The following is a 25,716-nucleotide window of genomic DNA, read 5'->3' on the forward strand; positions in this document are numbered from 1 at the left end:
ACAAATGAATTATACAATACCGAAGGTGTACGTTTTATGTTAAACAAACTGTACTACTCAGAGTGCATGGGTGTACCGGTGCGATACTGTTAGTTACGTAAACCCAACCACCACGGCAAGGTCATATCACATCGGATGGAAAAAATCGGTTTTTAATTGTCCCGAGGCCAAAAACCGCACAAAAAGCATCAAACGCATCGGTTTTTAGTTGTCCTGGAGGCAAAAAAGCATAAATCAAAATCAAATCGTATTATTCATTTCCGTGTGACTGGCGCAAAACATGTTAAATATGCTGTCCACCGTTTTCTGCAACAAACTGAAAGCGACAAACAGCATGTTCCACAACTGATCGAAATTTTTCCGGGACCACGTTCAGAATGTTTTGCGCAAAGCGTGCCATCACTGCAGATGAGTTTGCCATCGGAAAACTTAACACAACATCTTTCAGATAGCCCCACAGCCAGAAATCACACGGATTAAGATCAGGTGATCAGGCCGGACAGGCTTCAGGGCAATGGCGGCTGATAATTCTAGTATTTCCGAAATGGTGCTTCAGCAGCTGCGTAACCGATTTGCAATGTGCGGATGGGCGCCATCTTGTATAAACATGATTCCATCCATACATCCACGCTGTTGGATAGCTGGAATAATGTTGTTACGCAAAAGACACTCTTAGCGCTTACCAGTGACGGTACAGGTAACAGGACCGGAAGCACCTGTCTCTCCGAAAAAATATAGCCCTATGATAAATGATGCCGTAAACCCGCACCACACAGTGACATTTTCAGGACGAAGTGGTAGTGTTTCATTTGCGTGTGGATTTTCCGTTACCCATATTCGACAGTTCTGTGTATTGACATATCCTGTCAGATGAGAGTGGGCTTCGTCTGTCAACAAAATCTTCCACAGCCAATCATTGTCCGCTTCCATGAGAGCAAGAAACTCTAAAGAAAAGGTCTGTCTAGCTGGCAGGTCAACAGGATGCTTCTTGTTGTCCTGCCAGCGTGAGAATGGGTAATGTTGAATGGATAGCAAAGAAGAATGTTTCGTAGGATTTTACGCACTGTGCTCACGGGTATGTCCAATGTTCGGGCAAATCTCCGTGCCCACCACCACTCGTCTGCTTCTGCATTGCTGTGGCCACTGCTTCCACTAACGCCGAATCGATTCGTTTCCTCCCTCTACCAGGTTCCACACCAAAAGAACCCGTCTTTTCGAATTTCCTTATCATTTTCTCCAGACCCAGGGCAGTCATCGGACCAATGCCTTTTTTCAAACTCTTCAGTGTCCGGAACTTCTGCAGAGGGATGTGTGCACAGTCATCATTCTTGTAATACAGTTTTACAAGCACAGCGAGATCCTGCATTAAGACAGTCATTGTGAACGTCGCAGACACGGAAGGAGAAAAGCCATGTACCTGGCATGTTTATACATACTTCAATTGGTCGTGTCCATGGCAGGTGCTTTCATTTACGTATTCTGACACATACAGCGCCCTCTATTGATCAATTTTCACGCAATTTTTTTTTTCTGCCATATGTTTGTCCCCCTCTCGGATAATATTCCGTTGCAATATGACAACATTCTGACCAGTGGTGTTATTTCTACAGCGTTTTGGAAATTTAACTATAATCACCCTGTATTATATAATACGCATTTGATCTTAACTATGTCTCATAAAAAACTGTGCCTAGGTCAAGACCAATTCACTTACCTGTGTCCTCGCTAAGCCTTATGTTTCATTATTGAGAACAAACCGATTATTTGTTCAACAAAACGTCGTGAAATCCCAATACTGCTATAGCGTACTTGCAGCTACTTGATTTCTGTGATGAATTACGGTTACACATTTGTTACTATGTGCTTAACAGCCAGCCGAGGTTATACTGAATTAAGGGTGCATTTTCTGAACTTTTCCATTTCATAAGTACACGCTCTTACCCATGTTTGGCAAAGTTGGTCCAGATATGCAGGAAATGCCTTCGTACACGGTCCTCCTCGGAATTTGGATCCAGATTGTAGTTCACGCCGTTTCTCAGGAAGAGGAAAGGCAGTTCACCGTTGTGTGTTACCCCTGGAACAGCATACAAACATCGGTCAAAACAGCATTCTGTACAGTCGGTTTTCTGCTTACAATAGACGCGTAACAATCACTTTTCCTTAGTATAATGAAATGTAAAAGACGATATTCATGCGGAATTAAAGTTGATGGTAACATAATGGCGTGCAACGCCAAATTTTTCAATACTGTCGTTAGCCCTTAGAACTTATAGAGCGTAATGTGTGATAGAAATAAGCTATTGTATGATCGACTACATTTCGTATAAAGCTCAAATAAATGAGTGTCACTTTGTTAACAGTGTTGTGATACATATACTAGGACTATACCAAAGGAATTCCTCTAGCTTCTCTATTCACTTAGAATATCTGAATATCCGTCGATGCGCTTCATCCTGTAAGTTTTGTGTAGGTGGTATTATTCCTCAGAAATACCAGATCATGTCCGCCTGACACATGAATACCATATTTCCGTTTTGTGTCCACTCAGACAGTTTACACATAATTTCACTGTATCTATGTTTCGTACAGCGATTAACATTATTACGTGTAGGTGGAATGAACCTCTCTCTTTTCTATAATACCTCATAGTGCATCGTTTTCGTTCAGAATGCAATTACAAATAGAACACTAGAAAACGGTTCGATGATGCGCTATACAAGTCGGCGCTACGATGATGACATACAAGGGCTATTCGAAAAGGCGATCGGTCACGAAATGGAAACCACTGTGAAAATCTGATGAAGTTTCGGACAAAATCCGATGAATTTTCGGACAAATGTGTTGGGTAGTGTCTCTAGTATGCCGTTCGATTGCGATACTTCACTCTTTTCAATTCTGCGTGCACTGAGAGCACGTAAAGGCGCCTAGAAAATAGTTCCCCGCCAAGAATAAGGGCCTGGTAGAAATTTCGCCGAGATAGTGCAGCCCACATAACATTATTTCCAAGCGTTTCGTTCATGACAATTCTCAGCCGCACTCTGCAGAGGCAGTTAATATGTTCCTGCAGCGTTTTCGATGGGAAGTGTTTGATCACCCTCAAGACAGCCCGTTACAGGGTAGTCCTGAGTTTCATTTCTGCTTACATGAACCGCTTGCTATGAAGACATTTTGACACGGAAACCAGCTGTAGACGTGCGTAGAGAATTGGCGGAAAGCATAGGAGACCCCCTACTACGACAAGGGTATTGGAAAGTTGGTACAACACTACAACAAAAGTTTAAGACGGAGCGGCGACTATGTAGAGAAACAGCTGTAAGGTATAGCTAACTACTCCCACTTTTTTTTTTTTAATTTTACTGTGGTTTTGATTTCGTAACCGAACAGAACTTCCTATCCCAATAGCCCTCGCAGTAAGCTAACTAACTGAGGATAGTAAGGCTGCAAATCATTATCCACTATTATGGATAAAGACTCTAGTCCACATGGCTGTAATAGGCAATACATCCTTGTCTACAGTGACGGTTATACACCGGAGCACTGTGACGGTTGTAGACCTGTCTGCATAGATGATTTCAAGCACTCTACTGTGACCTGGACCGGTACAACACATGCCACATCGTCGACTTCCATTGTTCACAAGCGACGACGGCCCAGAGCGTAACCAGTAAATGAACTTCGTCGTTTGACATGATGAATGGGAACAGTCACGTACAGAAGCTTGTGTAAGTGTTAGCAACTACTATGGCGGCAGTAGTATGACAGACAACATTATTGAGCGTCATAGAGGACAATGTGTGATGATTCTCCGAAAGTGTGGCTTTGATGAAATAGCGACGAAAGCAGACAATCAAATAGGTAAGAAGACAAGGCCTACCAGAAATCTTGGATAACACAGAAGATACTGAATTTAACCGATGAAAGAAGGAAATATAAAAATGCTGCAAATGAAGAAGGCGAAAGGGAACACAAACGTCTAGAAAATGAGACTGACAGGAAGTGCAAAATGGTGAAGTAGGAATGACCAGTGGACAAATGTATGGATTTAGGAGCATATTTCACTACAGGAGAGAATTATACCCCCTATAGATAAATTAAAAGGACCTATGGAGAAAAAGGAAGCTGGTACTGACAACTGGGAATATTAACGAACAATAACTTTAATGAGTTACAGTTGCAAAATACTAAACCGAATTCTTTACAGAAGACTCGAAAAACTGGTAGTAGATGACCTCGGGGAAGATCAGTGTGGATTCCTGATAATTGTATGCACGCGCAAGGCAATACTGCTCCTGCGATTCATCTTAGAAGATAGGTTAAGGAAAGGGAAACCTACGTTTATATCATTTGTAGACTTAGAGAAAGTTTTTGACAATGTTGACTGAAACACTTTCTTTGAAATTCTAATGAAGGCGTGGGTAAAATATAGGTAGCAAAAGGCAGTTTACAGTTTGTACAGAAACCAGGCGGCAGTTATGAGACTCGAGATGCCTGAAGGGAAGCAGTTGTTGAGAATAGAGGGAGATAGGGTTGTAGCCTATCCCAATGTTATGCACTTTGTACAATGGGCAAGCAGTAAAGGAAACCAAAGAAAAATCTGGAGTAGGAATTTCTCCCTGCAGAAATAAATGTTTGAGGTTTGTCGATGACATTGCAATTTTATCAGAGACAGCTAAACACTTTGAAGAGCGGGTGAAAGGAATGGACAGTGTCTTGAAAGGAGGGCATAGATGAAAATCAGCAAAAGCAAAACGAAGATAATGGAAAGTAATCGAATTAAATCCGGTTATACTGAGAGGATTAAATTAGAAAACAAGACAGTGGATGAGTTTTGCTAATTGCGCAGCAAAAATCTGATGATGTTCGATGTAGTGGGGATATAAAATGAAGACTAGCAATGACAAGGAAAGGGTTTCAGAACAGCACATTCCAAGCCGTCTCAGGTATGCTCAATAATGTTCATGTCTGGTGCGTTTACTGGACACAGACTTAAGTGTTAGGAAGTCTTTCCTGAAAATATTTGTCTGTAGTGCAGCTATGTACGGACATGAGACATACACGATAAACAGTTTGGACAAGAAGAAAAAAATGGTTCAAATGGCTCTGAGCACTATAGGACTTAACATCTGAGGTCATCAGTCCCCTAGAACTTAGAACTACTTAAACCTAAATAACCTAAGGACATCACACACATCCATGCCCGAGGCAGGATTCGAACCTGCGACTGTAGCGGTCACGCGGTTCCAGACTGAAGCGCCTAGAACCGCACAGCCACACCGGCCAGCGAACAAGAAGAGAACTGAAGCTCTAGGAAGGTGGTGTTACACGTACATCCGCTCAGTGCAATTTGAAACGAGAGTTGCCCAACCAGGCAACATGTTTTCAGTCATCAACAGTCGAATGTCGGTGTTGATGTGCGCAGAAAAGGCATACCGTTTTGTGTGGTGCAGTCATCAAGGGTCAGTGTGTGAATGGTTTGCACGCTGACACTTGATCAAATGGTTCAAATGGCTCTGAGCACTATGGGACTCAACATCTTAGGTCATAAGTCCCCTAGAACTTAGAACTACTTAAACATAACTAACCTAAGGACATCACACACACCCATGCCCGAGGCAGGATTCGAACTTGCGACCGGTTCCGGACTGTAGCGCCAGAACCGCACGGCCACCGCGGCCGGCGCTGACACTTGTGATGGTCTAGTTGATGACCCAGTATTGCTGAAGGGTTGCACTTCTGTCACGTTGAATGATTCTCTTCGGTCGTCGTTGGCTCTGTTCTTGCAGGATCTTTTTCAGGTCGCAGCGACGTTGGAGATTTGATGTTTTACGGGATTCGTGATATTGTAAGACGTCGTGGTCTCCTGACCTTCATTGCTTACATATTCTACGCTCAAAATCATATTATTCACATCAAGACGCTTCATTCGAACCTAAGCTCGATAAGATAAAGTCAATGTTGTATAAATTCATGTAAATGATATGCAAATAACTAATAAATCGCAAGTGCACACCATGGTTGAAGTGCTCGAGGCTGGCGTACACACACACATTCCAGACATGACGGTCACAGGAGTTTTTAGTTCAGGAGACGCAAACCGCACAACAGGGCGCCAGTCCCTTCAGAGGACAAGTCAATGCCAAACGCCGAGATGACCGCCCGTGGAGGGGACAGCGGGTGCCGGAGTGAAAGGGGGAACGACCCCAAGTTCGGGTTAAAAGCAAATTCCGCTACATTGTGTGGGAGTGGCCAGCCTACGCATTCTTTACACATAACACGCAGTTTCAGAGATTTTCACAGGGAGACAGCAAATGCCAAACGCCAATGTTACGGATTTCAGGATTGGTCGCCTTAAACAAAACGTCATTCTCCCGTTTTAGAAGAGCCATGCTGATTGACAGACGATATTTCTGACGCCTTGAGCTGAAGGAATAGTGGAAGAGATCGAAAGATATAGTCCTTCATGTCTGGCATGGAGAGGCGCCGTTCCGTTGTCACTCTTAGAGCGAGGAAAAGGTCTCTCCTCAGTACTTCAGTGGGAGAGCACCTCTGTCTAGAGCGAATCGAAGTGCTACTCTATATTGAGTCCTTGCAAATAAGCGTTGTTCACTGTGTTGGCCGGCCTACTTATTGTGCGGTGTGAACGGACAGAGTTATAGTTAAACGCTTGGGAGCGAATTTTGAGTGGCATTGCGGTGGACTGATTATCTGACCGGTGTACCACACGAATAGTTAGACTAGGGGCGAATAGGAACCCTTGACTTCATCAAGACATAGGGAGAGTTTGATTGGCGAAGGTCAATCCAGATAGAACGAGAGTTATCTTATTTGTCAGCAGCGAGCGGTGCAGACAGCAGTCATCGCAGCTTATGGTATTGTGCGCTACAGCTATTGCGAGCCCCATATTTCCTCCACAACAGTACACTTCGCTGCATTTCACACGCGACGGCCTCGACCATACCCAGCAACATTCTAAAGGATAATTATTCAAGTTGAGTAGGTGCGCCTCTCAGCCATTCTGCCAAGTCATCAACCATCTTAAACTTTGTATAGAAATTTGATTAGCAAATCCTATCCTTGAGAGGTAACTTCACATTCCGAAAAGAACAAGGATATAACTTGTTCAATTCATAACGAAAAGTGCCATTGTGATTTTCGGAATTTTTGCAAAATAAATCATAAATTTCGTTATATTCGTGTTTTTCTTACACTAACTAGCACTACTCCAGTACCCAAGTATCCCACTAGTTACGTAAGAAATTTTGTGATTTTTTGTGTCATTTCCTTACAGCGGACGACTCCAGAAGATATTTATTGCTGAAAGTTTTTCAGGTATTTCTCTTTAGAACGTTAGGAGCTTCTCTCTAACTTCTGTAGTAGTGTGGGGGTGGAAATTGCATCTTGCAGGAGCCACAGGGTAAAAGGTACATCTCAGATTAATTCGTTGTGCAAAATAACAGAATAACAGATCAACCCAACACCTCAGAATATTCACGGCACATTCGTGAAATGGTCGTACTGGGAACACCCCACTTAATCGCTACCTCGGAGACGCTGTGTCCCATTGGTCGTCCGCTGACTGTAACATTACATTCAAACTTACTTAAATCTTGATAACCCGCCATTGTAGAAGCAGTAACCGATGTAACAACTGCAGCACACACTTGTTGTCTTATACAGGCGTTGCCGACCGCAGCGCCGTATTCTACCGGTTTACAGATCTCTGTATTTGAATACGCATGCCTATACCAGTTTTTTTGGCGCTTCAGTGTAGGTTGAAGTAGTTGTTGGAAGATGAAGATGCTTGTACAGGTTACAGCTTGGAGAGCTGCGTCAAACCAGTCTTCGGACTGGAGACCACAGCAACAACAACATCATGCTCTGCAAGACTGTCTCGACACTTATATTTATATATTGAATGTAATCTGTAGAGAAAGTTAGGCGTTGCACCGCAATTCATATACCAGATACCTTGAAAGGTTGTCACAAGATGAAAGACAAACTGAATAATCCCCACCACCACTGACTAGAAGCGTACAGTCTGTAAAGAGGGCCCTGCGAGTATGAAATCCTTCTTCAAACAGCCACACATGCCGCATTTGATGTTCCCCATTCGTGTTACTTATCACCAATTGAGAATAACAGGGATATGGCTGATCGATAATAACTGCTGGTTCCTTCTGGACACGCACTTATCCCGTTTGGATTCAGAATCTCGAGAAATACATCCAGGTCCTCTTTAATTCAATGTCGTACTGTTCAGAGATTCAGAATTCAGCTGAGAGTGGAGTCAGACTGCAACGAATCCTCAAATTCAGAGATATTGTACAGCTCTGTAATGCTAACAATTATACAGAGTGGTCAGAAACAGCATGACAAGCTTCTAAGGATGTTGCAGAGCAGGTTGTGCTGAGAAAAAATTGTTAAGAAAAATTAGATACGTTGCGCAAAATTAATTAGCTTTGGAATTAGCCAATCAGCCCGTTGTGCGTGCAGATTCAAGCGGCCCACCAGAGACGCTATCGATAAAAGTATTCTTCGTTTGGTCTCCTAAAATCGAACAAGTAAGCGACACAAAAACTGGAGATGGGATGGTAGTAAGGATTGAACCCGATCCAAAGGCTGAGCACTCTCGTGCACTACCATGTAACTTTATCTTAGCTCCTGCAACAACCTAATTGGCTAGCTTCAATCCTAATTAACTAGGAAACGTGAAACATACCGACTTTTTTTTACAGGTTATTTCTCACCACAACCTACCGTGCAACACGCTTAGCAGATTTTAGGCTATTTCTGTCAGTCCTGTACATCATGGACTTCATCTGTTCCACAAAATTCTGTTCAACTTCGTGCTGAAAATTGTGTCAACTTTACTTCAGAATATGCACAGGACACCGCCACAAGTCACGTATTATTTGATTTAGGTTGACCGGTTTCGCTAGTGAAAAACGAACAACATATGTAAAGTGTGTTAGCGATGGTGTCAAACTGTCTTTAACTAGGAAGCTGCTGCCACCAGGGAAATAAAGATCCGCGGTTGCTACCGTCTGATGTGAGGAACGGGTCAATCCAAATAATACTCGACATGTAAGTGTGTTTGGACGTTAGTTACAACAGTCGATGCGTCCCCTATAGGCGATGTCTGGTTTTACTATTCCATTGTTTTCATACTGCGTAACAAGTACGTAAACGCTAGCAGTAGTGTAACAATCTCACTGGCACAATAAAATGGCCACTCTACTACGTATATGGCACCTGCCATTAAAAGAGAAAACATTGTTTTGAATATAAATAACTGTAATCTATGTGCAGGTATGAAGAGACCTATACGAGGAACAATTCATATTGATTCCAAATTCTATTGCCTAAATTGCAATTTCATTACAATTGAATGCCTTCTGTTGTGAGCTACAGTCAGCTAGCTCCAATGTGACTGACTGAAGCGCCTATGATCGCACCCAACAAAATTTAACATCAATCCATAGATGTAACATGAATAAAGTCTTGGTCCAATTCTTTGCACGTAGTCGACACGGGCTGGCGACTACAAAGTCTTCCCTTCGGTGAACATGACAATAGTATTTCCGTTTTCTGCCCATAAAATAAAGAAACTATTGTTTTTATAACACCAAGCTGTAGATAAGAACAACAATAAGTTTGTATGACGACTGTTACTAGCGACTGATAAACTGACCGAACCGGTTAATTCCGGACGTAAGACTTAACACTTCATTTTTCACGTAGATTTTCTCATCTAATCCCTGTGTAGAAAGGGGATTAATGAAATGACTGAAATGAGTCTGCACCACGTTTCTGGTGCTAATGACAGAGAAGAGAGTCCGAAACTGGATACTGCCACTCAGCCTAGACTCTAGACTGCTACCAAGAGCGGAAATTCCGTACCTTTGTACATCTACGTGCAATTTTTTGTTATTTTGTGCGTCTTTAGATGTATCATAGTGCATGAATGCATGCAAGTTTTAAGATGTGACGGTGCATAGAAATTTGGGCTCTGCTGTTTAATGAAAAAACGTAATATTTCCATGTTAACAGTCTTTATTTGCAACGAGAAATAAATATTTCATACAGTAACAAAACAGACATTTTGTATTATCCAACTGAAAGAAAAATAATAGTGATTTCTGGTGTTGCAAATTCAATGACAAGTAATTTATATTACGTGCATACTTCGCAACTTGTTGCAGAATGTAAGATGGACTCGAGTTATCTGACAAATAATTTCCTATCGAAGGTTATTCGTTTCATGTATTAATAACTCATAGAAGTAGGAACCGGAAAATATTGTCAGGACAGCAAACACCAGCTTTTGGTCCGGACTTTAATTTCAAACTTCCATCAGTTCAATGCCATTTTTTCCTCGTATTGACTGCTAGTCTCTCATGTTTACTTGCAATTTTTTTCCTGCTTCGACAAATTTTTAGGCCATATTGAACTAAACTGGACATCAATCAACGGAATTCCAGTTTCTTCAATTTCCAACTTATCAAATTTACACATGTCTAGTTAACCAGTGAAGTAACATCTAGATACATAATAAATTGTAGTGTTTCCGACAACTACTTGATCTGAGAAAATTCGGATGAAAACTGTACGAATGAAAAATGTATTAAGAAAGAAAATTCCTCAGCCAATTTTTCTTGGTATGATTTTTCAAGTAAATCCACACAGCTGGTAATTTTATTTCAAATTTGTGCAATATTTGTAGTTTTCGGAAACAATAACGTGACTTAAAACATGCTGTTTATCCTCAAGAGAGTGAATAATATCTGGGATAAAAACAGTTTTGCTTGTGCCTTGAAACTTTACGCTCAAATGATTGAAATTCTGACACATATCCGTAACAAAAATCAATGTTGTAAGACACTTAACATCAATTTATTGTCAATATTGCACAATTTTCCCTCAATTGGTAGAAAAGCCTCTTTTTCTCACATAAACCACAAATCTTTGAAATTTCTGGCTGCAGCTCAACCAGCGAACATTGTTATACATCAGCAAGACACTGTACGCCAAACTGACTTCAAATAACAACGTGTCCAATCCTTAGATGCATGCGATGTATATGGTTCACTACTTTTGTAACTACGGCCATTATATTACCAGGGAAACGAAATCACACTTTGCATATAGGGTTTGTGGATGTATAACGTAGAGCAATTAAAAAATAGAATGTCCAATAAGTGCCAGGAGTAAATTAATAAAATCATTATCTTAGCCCTCCGTATTAGGTGCATCATCATTCATTACTAAAGCAATGTAGCTTAGAGCTATTTTTGTTTCACTAAGGGAATTCTTAACAGCCACAGAAATATCTCTGCCATTAGTTGTTGATAGCAACCACATTACGACAATGAATTCTTCGTTGATATTATTTACAGAACAATATCGAGCAAATACAGCTAAACCGGCAGATTTAGTTACATGTGTACTTTCGTCAATACACAGAGAAATATGAGGAGAGTACCTGATGTCACTTGTTACTTACAGTTTCCGCCAGTTTTATGATTCTGTCTTTCATTGTGTTTCTAGATAAATGAATATTTTTAATGCTTTCAGTCACCTTATCTTCATTTTCGAATATTCAGAAACCAATTGGCGCATGCTTCCTTCAAAAATAACCAGTCGACAAAAGGTTTACCATACCGGTAATGACATTTGCAGCCAAGAAACTTGAGGCACTGGTATGACAGTTCTTGCTAATATACTTAATCGCAGATGTCAACTGTCTATTCCAGTCTTTAAAAGCACATACAACCAGTCTTTAATAGCAAATAGAACGAATTCCTTTTGCTCTGGTTCGGTTTTTGCCAAGAGATATGTAATTTGTTACACAGCGTCCTTCTATGGACAATATTCGACATAAAATGGTCCTGGAATATAAAACACAAGACGCTTTATTCCCTTTATTGACCCTAGCAATACCGAGGCATTTTCAATAACGCGCATTGCCAAGTGCAGGGGAGGGGGGAATGGGTAGTTTAGGGCTCCCAAAAGAATAAAGGAAAGAAAAATTCATTAATTTTTGTTGGATAATATTAACGGCGTACTTTTTGAAGAGGCACAGATGTGTAAGTAGGGTCCAGAACCTGAAAATACGTTTTAGCACCCTCTTAGCCGTATCAACTCACTTTCAATAAAGTACTACCGACTTCATCACCATCGCAAAGAAAATTTTTAAAAATGAAACTTTCATTCATTGTTGTTGTTGTTGACCTTTACCCTCAAAATAGGTTTTAAAGAGATATACTGATGTGTAAGTATGGCCCTGAACGCTGAATAGACATAAATTGTAGAAAATTACAACTACTACTGAGACCTATATTTTTGGGTTACATTTAACTGAAAAATTTAGAACTTATATGGATTCAGTTACAAGAATGCATTAAAAACAATAAGCATATTTTTCAAAAATTTTAAAATTTAAGGTAACTGACTAGTTTACAGTATGTGACTCACAGTGAGTTAACATGACTGAAGCTATGTCTTCTGCAATTTGTATGATGCCTAGGCACCAACAGCTCATTCACGATGAACTTCGGTACAATGACTTCTAATGTAGATGAACAAATGAATTATTTCGGTTAGGTATGCCTAAATAAATTCCTCATGTAATGTTGTGCCCAATACATTTGGTCGCGTACCTTCAGTGGCATAGGTCTCATTTGTTCACCATCCCTCACCTAGATTGTCACCCAGAGCGGCGTCCTGATGCGAGAAATAGTAGAGAGTATTACATGCTCACATTATGGAGAGATTTAGAATTTAAAGGAAGACATCTCTCCATTGAAAGACAGCATAAATTTTGGTTCTGGTGATTCGAATTCAAGGTAAGTGATTTAGAAGTTCATCAGAAAAGGGAACGACATTTTCATTTCTCTCCAGTCACTGTAAATTACTGCAGCAAGTACAGAGGTATCTTCGTTCAAATTTTCAAATGTGTGTGAATTCCTAAGGGATTAAACTGTTAAGGTCCTCGGTCCCTATACTTACACACTATTTGAAATAACTTAAACCAACTTATTCTAAGAATAAAACACAGACCCATGCCTGAGAGAGGAGTAGAACCTCCGGCGGAAGAGGGCGCGCAATCCGTGACATGGCGACTTTAACCACGCGGCCAGTATCTTTGTCAGTAAAATGATTCAGCATTATATTTCAATATTCTACATACCGTATTGAGCTATAAACGGAACACATAAAGATTTAATGCATTCAAAAACAAGTTAACAAGCCATTTTACTTACCCCATTGAGTCTTGTTGACATTCTCTCCCCTGTAGTCGAACTCGTAGTAGTAAATGGGTACGTTGGAGACTTCAACCACTTTTCTGACAAAGGCATCAGTAGGCTCGAAATTCTGGATGTCGTTGTTGAACTACCAACATCAAAAGTATTTTCATGAGCCGGTGTGAAACTGGGTCACAAACAATGTAACCGAAATAGTGTTGCGGTGCAACAAGATGATAGAGAAGTGATGTTTTGCTAAAATTTAGTTTTGAAATTTTTAATAAATGTTCAGTTATGGATAAATTATATATAGCAGTCGTTTATGAGTACCTAAACTAATGAATGTTTAACTAAAAATTTACACTATCACTAGTGCATAAATTCTTCATGTGCAAAAATGTTAACTTCTCTGTAATGGTTTCCATTGAGAACAACGTGTCTAATCCAGAATGAGATTTTCACTCTGCAGCGGAATGTACGCTGATATGAAACTTCCTGGGATATTAAAACTGTGTGCCGGACCGAGACTCGAACTCGGGACCTTTGCCTTTCGCGGGCAAGTGTTCTCTGTTGGTAGAGCAATTGCCTCCGAAAGGCAAAGGTCCCGAGATCGAGTCTCGGTCCGACACACAGTTTTAACCTGCCAGGAAGTTTCATATCAGCGTACACTCCGCTGCAGAGTGAAAATCTCATTCTGGAAACACCCTCAGGCTGTGGCTAAGCCATGTCTCCGCAATATCCTTTCTTTCAGGAGTCCTAGTTCTGCAGGGTTCGCAGGAGAGCTTCTGTAAAGTTTGGAAGGTAGGAGACAAGATACTGGCAGATGTAAAGCTGTGAGGACGGGGCGTGAGTGGTGCTTGGGCAGCTCTGTTGGTAGAGCACTTGCCCGCGAAAGGCAAAGATCCCGAGTTCGAGTCCCGGTCCGGAACACAGTTTTAATCTGCCACGAAGTTTCAATGTATCTAATGTATAATACTTTCAGAGACAGTTGTAAAATAACTGCTGCAGTCAAAGATTTTGCCTGAATTATTGTTGATTTTGACTCTAACTCATTGTTTCGATATTAAACTTGGAATCAATCAAACGTGAGAAATTCCACTAGATTCTTCTGTGAAATAAAGGTGACCAAAATAACTTGATCAAATATCGTGGAATTTCCTTAGTGACATCTTTTTTCAAAATATTCGAAAATTAATGTACTCAACAGTAGTCTCAATTTAAAGTAGAAACAATTTGCTTAGGATACCACGGTTTGGATTCCAGAAGGTTAATGAATGGGTAACGAAATTTACATATTCATTCACTAACTATTAAAAGTGTTAAATAATAAAACAGCGCCAGCTGGTAATCTTTGTGATCCTTTCCAAATATTTGACCGCAACTTTTATGTAACTGGAAGTTTTACAGGTAACTTGTTTGAATAATAGTTAACAAACCGAACGCAAAAAGTATAGCATAGTTCAGTAAATGTTGGAAAGATAAAAAGTTTTACTGCCTGGGGAGAAATAATGAAAGGAGTCCCACAGGATCAGTTTTGAATCGACTCGATGTTTAGCAGAGAAAACTGAAATTCTGCAGACGTTATTCGTGTCACAATATGTCACGTTAGAGACAAAGAAACAGAAGAATATGTTAATGATGTTCTCGAAAGAATTATTATGTGGTTCTCTGAAAATAGATTCGCGTGAAACTCTGTCAAAACGCACTATATTCAGTTCCGTACAACAAACAGAGTCATACCAACAAATGATGCAGAGCGTGAACAGAAGTCAGTGAGTAGGGTACACGCTCCAGATTTCTGGGAGTGCATATTGATGAAAACTTGAACTGCAAGACGCATATTGTTAAGTTTCTCAAACAATTTAGTTCAGGTGCTTTTGCTCTCCATGTGATTGCTAGACTTGGAAACAAAACAACTTGCTGACATAAGTAGCACATTTCAACTCCATAATGCCTTACAGAATAATTTTTTGTGGTAAGTCATCACTTAGAAAGAAAGTAATTTTAGCAGGAAAGGTAGAGTAAGAATAATACACACTGTTCAAACGTGGTCGTCTTTAAGGGGCCCGACATTTTAATTGCACCGTCACATTACACATATTCGCTATTGAAATTCGTCATAAATAATCCATCAGAGTTTTAGAAAAATAATGATATCGGAACATATAACACAAGATGAAGAAATCACATATTAAAGCCGTCAAGGGCTCAGAAAGGAGTCCAATATCCAGCAACAAAAACTTTTGATCATTTGCTCTATGGCATAATTTGCCTGAAAGGTAATAGAGCAAGTTTTCAATTTAACCTAAGATCATCATCCCTGGACAGCCTCTTGTATCCGAAGGCCGAATTTCTATTAAAAAATAGTAACCTGAGAAGAATTTTAAAAAATACGTACGTCGTTTTTAAGTGTAGTAACATGACTACTACTAAAATTAAAGTTGCCATTAATGCTGACACTGAAGATATAGTATGCATTCCTGTAAATTGACTCGTTACACTTCAGTTTGACGAGAGAATTGTTCAAATGACCTATGTAACATGTAACTAACTAACTCCCCAAAAAGCAAAATTAGTCATCACATCGGTCAGGTCTTCTTTGGCAACAAGCATGTTACGTGCTACGAAAGTTACGCAATATGTACCAGAAAGATGGAAACATTTCGGTGACAGTGTAGACAATATGAGTAAAACTGCTGCAGTAAGAGGTTCTCTCGGCTGAAAAGCTGTGGTGCACTGGCATATGGCAACGAATGTTACACAGAGAAGCCTGTTGAATGTTCTTGCGCTGATGTCGAACGAAACTGGATGGATCTCTGTGAAACTGGTGGCATATAACAAGGCATTAGGAACACTGTGAACGCTGAAGCTGAACGCATTCAAGACGCACATGAGGCACAGGAGCTACAAATGCAGGAAATTACGAAACAGAGATGTGGACGCTTAAGCTCAGGTCAATTGAAATTGTCAGAGAAAGAAAAGTCTGAGAAATCAAAGGAAAAGTCTGGAAAACGGTAACCAACAGAGGAATGGAAGCAGAGGAGGGAAAAATAGTCTATTCTAGAACCAACAACCGGTTGCCCTGAGCAGAATATTTGACAGCTTACAAAAATTCCCAATTCTGTGTTACAATAATTTGGATCGACGACTGTGAACTCAATAATTCTGCGGTGCAAAATTTTGATGGACAGGTTAAGCTATTAGGACATACATCAAATATTTTCTGAATATGCCGAGAAATTCAAAGATTCGTTCTGTTCGGAAAGGAGATAGGTGCACTCTCTGAGAATTTTTGCACGAAATTTACTATTTCCTATTAGAAACACAGACGAGATTACCCTGGCAGTCGGATAGAGCATGGTAGCTACATCAGATCTTGAACGAGAAAGACACAACCATACGATTTCTGAATACCTACCGTTCCTAAGTGAAGAGATAATTATGATAGGGCTGGTTGGCACCACTGAATAAGAACCATCTTTCTCAAGAATAGAGATATACTGAAAGAACGCTCGTTAGAAGAAGTGTGAGGGAACCTGAGGGAGAATGGCCCTCTAACATACTCGAAAGCGCTAACTAATCGAATAGAAGGGATGGAAGGCGACACGCAAATACATAAAGTCGAGGGATTATGAGTTTCCCGGGGCAAAAATTTCATAGCATAACAGTTAACATGTTATACACACATAATGCGCCACGTGAATTGTAGGAAGAGACTGAGAAAAGAAATAATGAAATTTTTAGCTACAAATCTTCAGTTCCCATTGGTAAATAGAGAGAATAATTGTGGGTTACTGTTAGATATTAACAGTGAGAAATCAAAAAGACAGGTGTTTGGATATATTAATACTCTCCCATTGGCAAAGACACAAATACTGAATGCGCTGGGATAACAAACTGTAACCATTCCTGCATATCTGAGATTTGGTAACCAATTACGTAATATTGGTTTATTAGTGTGAGAAAGGTTAGTGATACTTTCAATTTTAGCAGCACATTGGCTAAGGGAACCAAATTTAGACCTTGAGAGGGTCTAAGTCTACCAACGCTAGAAACGTAGGTTTGCCTTTCCTTAATCTATCTACCAAGATACGTCGTAGGGTCAGTATTGCCTCACGTGTTCCAGTATTTCTACGGAATCCAAACTGATCTTCCCTGAGGTAGGCTTCTACCAGTTTTTCCATTCGTCTGTATTGAATTGGCGTTAGTATTTTGCAGCCGTGACTTATTAAACTGATAGTTTGATAATTTTCACATCAATCAACACCTGTTTTCTTTGGAATTGGAATTATTATATTCTTCTTGATGTCTGAGGGTATTTCGCCTGTCTCATACATCTTGCTCACCAGGTGGTAGAGTTTTGTCAGGAATGGCTCTCCCGAGGCCGTCAGTAGTTCTAATGGAATTTTGTCTACTCCCGGGTGCTTGTGTCGACTCAGGTCTTTCATAGCTCTGTCAAACTCTTCACACAGTATCATATCTCCCATTTCATCTTCATCTACATCCTCTTCCATTTCCATAATATTGTTCCTAAGTACATCGCCCTTGTATAGACCCTTTATATACTCGTTCCACCTTCCTGCTTTCCCTTCTTTGCTTAGAACTGGTTTTCGATCTGAGATCTTGATATTCGTACAATGGTTCTCTCTTCTCCAAAGGTCTCTTTAATTTTCCTGTAGGCAGTATCTATCTTGCCACTAGTGAGATAAGCCACTACATCCGTACATTTGTCCTTTAGACATCCCTGCTTAGCCATTTTGCATTTCCTGTCGAACTCATTTTTGAGACGTTTGTAATGCTTTTTGCCTGTTGCATTTGCTGCATTTTTATATATTCTCCTTTCATCAGTTAAATTCAATATATCTTCTGTTACCCAAGGATTTCTACTAGCCCTCGTCTTTTTGCCTACTTGATCCTGTGCTGCCTTCACTATTTCATCCCTCAGAGCTACCCATTCTTCTTCTACTGCATTTCTTTCCTCCATTCGTGTCAATTGTTCCCCAATGCTCTCACTGAAACTCTCTACAACCTCTGGCTCTGTCACTTTATCCAGGTCCCATCTCCTTAAAGTTCCACCATTTTGCTGTTATTCAGTTTTAATATCCAGTTCATAACCAATAGATTGTGGTCAGAGTCTACATCTGCCCCTGGAAATGTCTTACAATTTAAAACCTGGTTCCTAAATCTATGTCTTACCATTATATAATCTATCTGATACCTTCTAGTATCTCCAGGCTTCCTCCATGTATACAACCTTTTTCTATGATTCTTGAAGCAAGTTATGCTCTGTGCAAAATAAAGCGATACAGATGGCCATACCGTAGGTGGAACCACAACGGAGGGGTATCTGTTGAGAGGCCAGAAACACGTGTAGTTCCTGAAGAGCGGCAGCAGCCTTTTCAGTAGTTCCTGGGGCAACAGTCTGTATGATTGACTGATCTTGCCTTGTAACACTAACCAAAACGGAATTGGTGTTCTATTACTGCGAAGGGCTGAAAGCAAGGGGAAACTACAGCCGTAATTTTATCGAGGGCATGCAGCTTTACTCTATGGTAAAATGATGATGGCGTCCTCTTGGGTAAAATATTCCGGAAGTAAAATAGTCCGCCATTAGGATCTCCGGGCGGGGACTACTCAGGAGGACGTCGTTATCAGGATAAAGAAAACTGGTGTTCTACGGATCGGAACGTGGAGTGTCAGATCCCTTAATCTCGCAGGTAGATTGGAAAGTTTAAAAAGCGAAATGGATAGGTTAAAGTTAGATATAGCGGGAATTAGTCAAGTTCGGTGTCAGGAGGAACAAGCCTTTTGGTCAGGTGAATACAGGGTTATAAATACAAAATCAAATAGCGGTAATGCAGGAGTCGGTTTAATAATGAATAAAAAAATAGGAATGCGGATAAGCTACTACAAACAGCATAGTGAACGCATTATTGTGGCCAAGATAGACAGGAAGTACAAGTTTATATGCCAACTAGCTCTGCAGATGACGAATAAATTGAAGAAATGTATGATGGAATAAAAGAAATTATTCAGATAGTGAAGGGAGACGAAAATTTAATAGTCATGGGTGACTGGAATTCGGTAGTAGGTAAAGGGAGAGAAGGAAACGTAGAAGGTGAATATCTATTGGGGCTAAGAAATGGAACAGGAAGCCGCCTGATAGAATTTTGCACAAAGCACAACTTAATCATAGCTAACACTCGGTTCAAGAATCATAAAAGAAGGTTGTATACGTGGAAGAAGCCTGGAGATACTGACAGGTTTCAGATAGATTATATAATGATAAGACAGAGATTTAGGAACCAGGTTTAAATTGTAAGACATTTCCAGGGGCAGATGTGGACTCTGACCACAATCTATTGGTTATGACCTGTAGTTTAAAACTGAAGAAACTGCAAAAAGGTGGGAATTTAAGGAGATGGGACCTGGATAAACTGAAAGAACCAGAGGTTGTACAGAGTTTCAGGAAGAGCATAAGGGAAAAATTGACAGGAATGGGGGAAAGAAATACAGTAGAAGAAGAATGGGTAGCTTTGAGAGATGAAGTAGTGAAGGCAGCAGAGGATCTAGTAGGTAAAAAGACGAGGGCTAGTAGAAAACCTTGGGTAATAGAAGAAATATTGAATTTAATTGATGAAAGGAGAAAATATAAAAATGCAGTAAATGAAGCAGGCAAAAAGGAATACAAACGTCTCAAAAATGAGATCGACAGGAAGTGCAAAATGGCTAAGCAGGGATGGCTAAAGGACAAATGTAAGGATGTAGAGGCTTACCTCACTAAGGTAAGATAGATATTGCCTACAGGAAAATTAAAGAGACCTTTGGAGAGAAGAGAACCACTTGTATGAATATCAAGAGCTCAGATGTAAACCCAGTTCTAAGCAAAGAAGGGAAAGCGGAAAGGTGGAAGGAGTATATAGAGGGTCTATACAAGGGCAATGTACTTGAGGAGAATATTATGGAAATGGAAGTGGATGTAGATGAAGATGAAATGGGAGATACGATACTGCGTGAAGAGTTTGTCAGAGCACTGAAAGACCTGAGTCGAAACAAGGCCCAGGGAGTAGACAACATTCCATTGGAACTACTGACGGCCTTGGGAGAGTCAGTCCTGACAAAACTATACCATCTGGTGAGCAAGATGTATGAGAGAGGCGAAATACCCTCAGACTTCAAGAAGAGTATAATAATTCCAATCCCAAAGAAAGCAGGTGCTGACATATGTGAAAATTACCGAACAATCTGTTTGATAAGTCACGGATGCAGAATACTAACGCGAATTCTTTACAGACGAATGGAATAACTGGTAGAAGCCGACCTCGAGGAAGATCAATTTGGGTTCCGTAGAATTACAGGAAAACGTGAGGCAATACTGACCCTATGACTTATCTTAGAAGCTAGATTAAGGACAGGCAAACCTACGTTTCTTGTATTTGTAGACTTAGAGAAAGCTTTTGACAATGTTGACTGGAATACTCTCTTTCAAATTCTAAAGATGGCAGGGGTAAAATACAGGGAGCGAAAGGCTATTTACAATTTGTACAGAAACTAGATGGCAGTTATAAAGAGTCGAGGGGCATGAAAGGGAAGCAGTGGTTGGGAAGGGAGTGAGACAGGGTTGTAGCCTGTCCCCGATGTTGTTCAATCTGTATATTGAGCAAGCAGTGAATGATACAAAAGAAAAATTCGGAGTAGGAATTAAAATCTATAGAGAACAAATAAAAACTTTGAGGTTCGCCGATGACATTGTAATTCTGTCAGAGACAGCAAAGGACTTGGAAGAGCAGTTGAACGGAATGGACAGTGTCAGGAAAGTATAAGGTGAACATCAACAAAATGAAACGAGGATAATGGAATGTAGTCGAATTAAGTCGGGTGATGCTGAGGGAATTAGATAAGGAAATGAGACACTTAAAGTAGTAAAGGACTTCTGCTATTTGGGGAGCAAAATAACTGACGATGGTCGAAGTAGAGAAGATATAAAATGTAGACTGGCAATGGCAAGGAAAGCGTTTGTGAAGAAGAAGAATTTGTTCACATCGAGTATAGATTTTAGTGTCAGGAAGTCATTTCTGAAAGTATTTTTATGGAGCGTAGCCATGTATGGAAGTGAAACATGGACGATAAACAGTTTGGACAAGAAGAGAATAATGCTGAAGAATGGATGGGTAGATCATATAACTAATGAGGAGGTATTGAATAGGATTGGGGAGGAGAGAGGTTTGTGGCACAACTTGACTAGAAGAAGGGATCGGTTGGTAGGACATATTCTGAGGCATCAAGGGATCACCAATTTAGTATTATAGGGCAGCGTGGAGGGTAAAAATCGTAGAGGGATACCAAGAGATGAATACACTAAACAGATTCAGAAGGATGTAGGTTGCAGTAGGTACTGGGAGATGAAGCTTGCACAGGATAGAGTAGCATGGAGAGCTGCATCAAACCAGTCTCAGGACTGAAGACAACAGCAACAAAAATTCATTATCATTTACTAACATTCATTATCATTCATTGTCATTTATTATCATTCATTATCATTTATTATTATAGACCTACATCCACTAGAAAATTGCGCCAAATTACAACATGATGATGTCTCGAAAACTGTACTTCTATTTATTGTTATCATTTATTATTTATTCAAGATGTCTGATTTCCTCGGTGAGAAAGCCATTTTTCTTACATCCATAACAAAAATCTATCACAAGTTCAAATCCCATTACCATAATTGATCACACGTACGAAGTTTCTACGTCACTTATCTTTTTTCACTGGTAGCCTATCATATTCGCATCAAAAAATAAACTGCACTTATAGTAACGTAAGTCATGTCCTGAGATTTTGTAGGGGAGAAGGGACTGAAGACTTTATTTCAAGCAGTACGGTCATCACTTTTTCTCCAACACATTCATCACACACGTCTTTGATATCGCAGTGCAGTCGCCATGACGTCCACGCCCCAACTGAATTAGTTCAAATCCTCACCACCCCTGGCCAGCGCGCGGAGACACTGCCAACGCCTGTCACGTGAGGCGGCCGCCCGCGCTGGACTGCGGGTACGCTGGGGGGCGAGCGCAGTGATCGCTCCCTCGTCGTAAACATGTTTTCGCTGGACACAGTGGAACTTGCCGAGTTTAACGTCACAGCGGTCCCTTGTCCACTCACCACGTGTATTCGTCGCATCCGCACGTTTCCCGCCAAAATTGTTTGCCTTGGAGCTGAATCACACAACAGTCGGCCATTCCCTGCCACACTTTTGGAGCCAAAGTTGTTTTCCTGGGCACGTTCAAACCTGTCGATGCCGACTGCTCACCGTGCACCACGTGTCCTTGTGCGAGCGAGAACACATTGCTACACTTTTGGCGGCAAAGTTTGCTCTACACTGTTATCCACCTTGACTATATAACATCGCGTTTGGTCCACACTAGTACGCTCGCTAATTGACTCTCTCTCTTGCGCGCGTAATAATTGTACAATCGCTGCGCCGCCGCCCCGCTTACGTCACACACCCTCCCTACACGCGACGGACATAGTCTTCTCTAAATACGTAAGTACTTAATTCCATTTCGTTTTTAAACATATTAAATAATTCAATTTACAACTTCATATACGTATGCAAAGGTGTTCAACTACCTAATTTCAACAACTTTTCGAGGACGAGACAAACACCTCTTACTAGGAACCAGCGCCGAGTTTGAATTCTGGCAGTAAAGAAAGGTCACTTCTGCTTTCTCTACCAACCTAATAAAATTGTTGGAAATAAAGGACACTTGTACTAACCTCAGCCACCCGACCGCCACGTCCTCCTAGGAACCAGCGCCAAGTTTGAAATCTGCCATTAAACAAAGCCCACTGGCGGATCCGCCACCAACCTCATCACCGCTAAACTAAGCCACCAGCACTCAACCTCTTCATACCCGTTTTGGGTAAAAGGACTCACCCCGCACTAGGCCCATGGATGGAGGAACGAAGTCACTTTGTTTAGGATGGAGTATATGTATCACACCGACATGTTCCATACCATACAGATCTGCAAAACACTCCTACATAACTCATTTATAATGCTCTAGACACACGCTTGCTAATTGTAAACAGTTAAAAATAACTCATAGCACAGCCTACAGACATCCGAACCGCTCGTAAATAATGCAAAACATTTACATCCAAATAGCCAAACAACTGCTAATTTTCGGAAATAATTTCAGTGCATAGGCTGATGGAAGGAGGAACGAGTGTACTTTATTTATTTGCGACATATCTTTTTGAAACTTTTACTTCTCATAGGTTTCGATATGTAAGGCTGACCTAAGGCATGTTCTGAACTCCAGTAGTGCACTACACTTGGCAACACAACCACACCCATCAAGATATTCAATCCAATCCAGACCTGTAACTCCTCTACAGATAAATTTGTCCAGTTATTTGTCGACTCACTCACAGTCTGACCAGATTGCCGTTATTGCGCATAAACATCTCAGACAACGCTGTGCTGCTCAGGGAAGTAAGGAAGGGCTGCACTCTATTTATTTCAAGCCCTTCTATTTAGTAGTGGAGTATATCTGTCACAAAACATCCGCACTGCTCCGACTGTGGTCATCTGACACAGCCCACAAACACGTAAACAGCTCCTAATTTCACCACACAATTGCAAACAGCTCTTAAATAATGCAGTACACAATATCAGCAGACGAGCTCTGTACTCTTAAACTCTCCAAATAAAGCACAACACAGTGCACAGACATGCCCGCAAAATAGTGCAACAGACGCGCCCAAACACCCAAAGCTGCCAAACCGACCAAAAGTCTCTGCTCGGCCTTCCCCCAAACATGACCTCAACACAGTCGCATTCGTGCCTAACACTGGAGAAATTGATATCGCCTATTCGCCTTAGATTACGCTCAAAGGCAGGCCCAGGCCGCCCACAAGCGTGCGTGCGGTCGGCTGGGGGAGGGCGTTCCAGAGCCTTCACTCAAGTTCTGCTTCCGAGCGCTCCTGACAGCCGACCAGAAAGTGCACTCTCATTTGACACACGTGAGTGCTGCATTGTTTTTCTCATGTTTACTGCAGGCGTCTCAGGTCTGGACCTGCCTTCACGCCTATTGTCAGAATAGTGCATAGCTCGTCGACACATACGAATAACGCCGCTGCGGTGTAATGATTGACAACTCTCTATTTATTTTTTCAAACAACTTATTTAACCATACAGTATATCTATCACACAATCACCCTGGGCCATGTTGCATAGCCCACAGACATGCACCCAATCATAATTTAGAGTACCCACTATAGCAAACTGCTACTAAATAATTCACCACACAGATGTGTAGATACGCTCAGTACTCGTAAACTATCCTAATAGTGCATAGCAGAGCCTGCAGATCCGCTCGCAAAATAACTCAGCAGACGTGCGCAGGTACCCCCTACTCCGCACCCTGCCCACAGGATCGTGAAGTCACCTATCCATCTGATTTCAGGCCTCGTACAGCCCCTGCTCGGCTTCCGCAAGCGTGAGTTGGCGCGGTCAACGCGCTCGTCAGTGGTCAAAGCACACACATACGTCTGTCCAGGACCGCGATCCGTCACAATCCCGAGCCGCGACCACCGAACACGGGTGAAAGTCAACTTTATATCAACGTAGCATAATTCCAAAGTGCAGCCTCCATACGCTAGACACATCATAGCAGCAAATGTCTTTACCTCCTATGACACTGTAGCATACTGCGCATTGCTCCTCACACGACATTACAGGTCCCTTTAACTAAACATGACTACACATCCCTGCTCTCGCCTCGTCGTGTGACCAGCAATCTGAAACCTTCTCAATATTATTCTTACTTTACAAAATTTTTTTAAAACATAAGACCTAATTTACACCTCCCACCGCACCTAACCTCACACCCGTCCCATCATCAACATACGCAAACGTCCTCAATCCTACGTTGACACTCATATATCACCCCACAAACCATGCCCATCAATCAATTTACCATTCTCATCCCCTGTTTTCGAATTACAAACGTAGCCTCTATCTAAACACCAATCAACTCATCTTTCTCGCACTTTCAACAGCAAAATTAATTTTACACACACCCAGAAATACCAAACGCAATTAAAGGGTCAAGCTTTTATACAGAGCATCAAGCACATATGACACACCAATATTCAATGGCTCGTCCATATTTACCACCTCCACCTTGAATTAAATATTATTACCATTGTTGCAACATTCTACAGCTCGATTTGTACCTATTTTTCCGCTCTTAACTATTGTCACTAGCGGTCGAATATCACTATCTATAGATTGTATAAATTCCCACATAAAAAAATCTCGCCCCGCCGTTTAGAGACTCCTTTATCCGAACACATAACATCATTCAACTATCACTTGCTCTTATCTAATAACTTATCCATCAGGCCTGGGGGCAAGGTCACCCCTTTCTTTCTTTCTTTCTTTCTCTCAGCAGCAGAC

At 41.1% G+C, this 25,716-nt stretch overlaps 1 protein-coding gene across 1 annotated transcript in view; it reads right to left on the reverse strand.

Moving 5' to 3' along the window:
- The window catches only part of LOC124605731 (juvenile hormone esterase-like), a 117,240-nt gene that overhangs the window by 9,906 nt on the left and 81,618 nt on the right, over positions 1 to 25,716 (reverse strand). The window contains exons 9-10 of the mRNA XM_047137610.1: positions 13,263 to 13,392; positions 1,942 to 2,074 (exon numbers count right to left, since the gene is read on the reverse strand). Of these exons, the coding sequence (XP_046993566.1) occupies positions 1,942 to 2,074; positions 13,263 to 13,392 (263 nt within the window). The remainder of the gene's footprint in view (positions 1 to 1,941; positions 2,075 to 13,262; positions 13,393 to 25,716) is intronic.

Source organism: Schistocerca americana, chromosome 3 (assembly GCF_021461395.2).
Source record: "Schistocerca americana isolate TAMUIC-IGC-003095 chromosome 3, iqSchAmer2.1, whole genome shotgun sequence".
Classification (NCBI taxonomy): domain Eukaryota; kingdom Metazoa; phylum Arthropoda; class Insecta; order Orthoptera; family Acrididae; genus Schistocerca; species Schistocerca americana.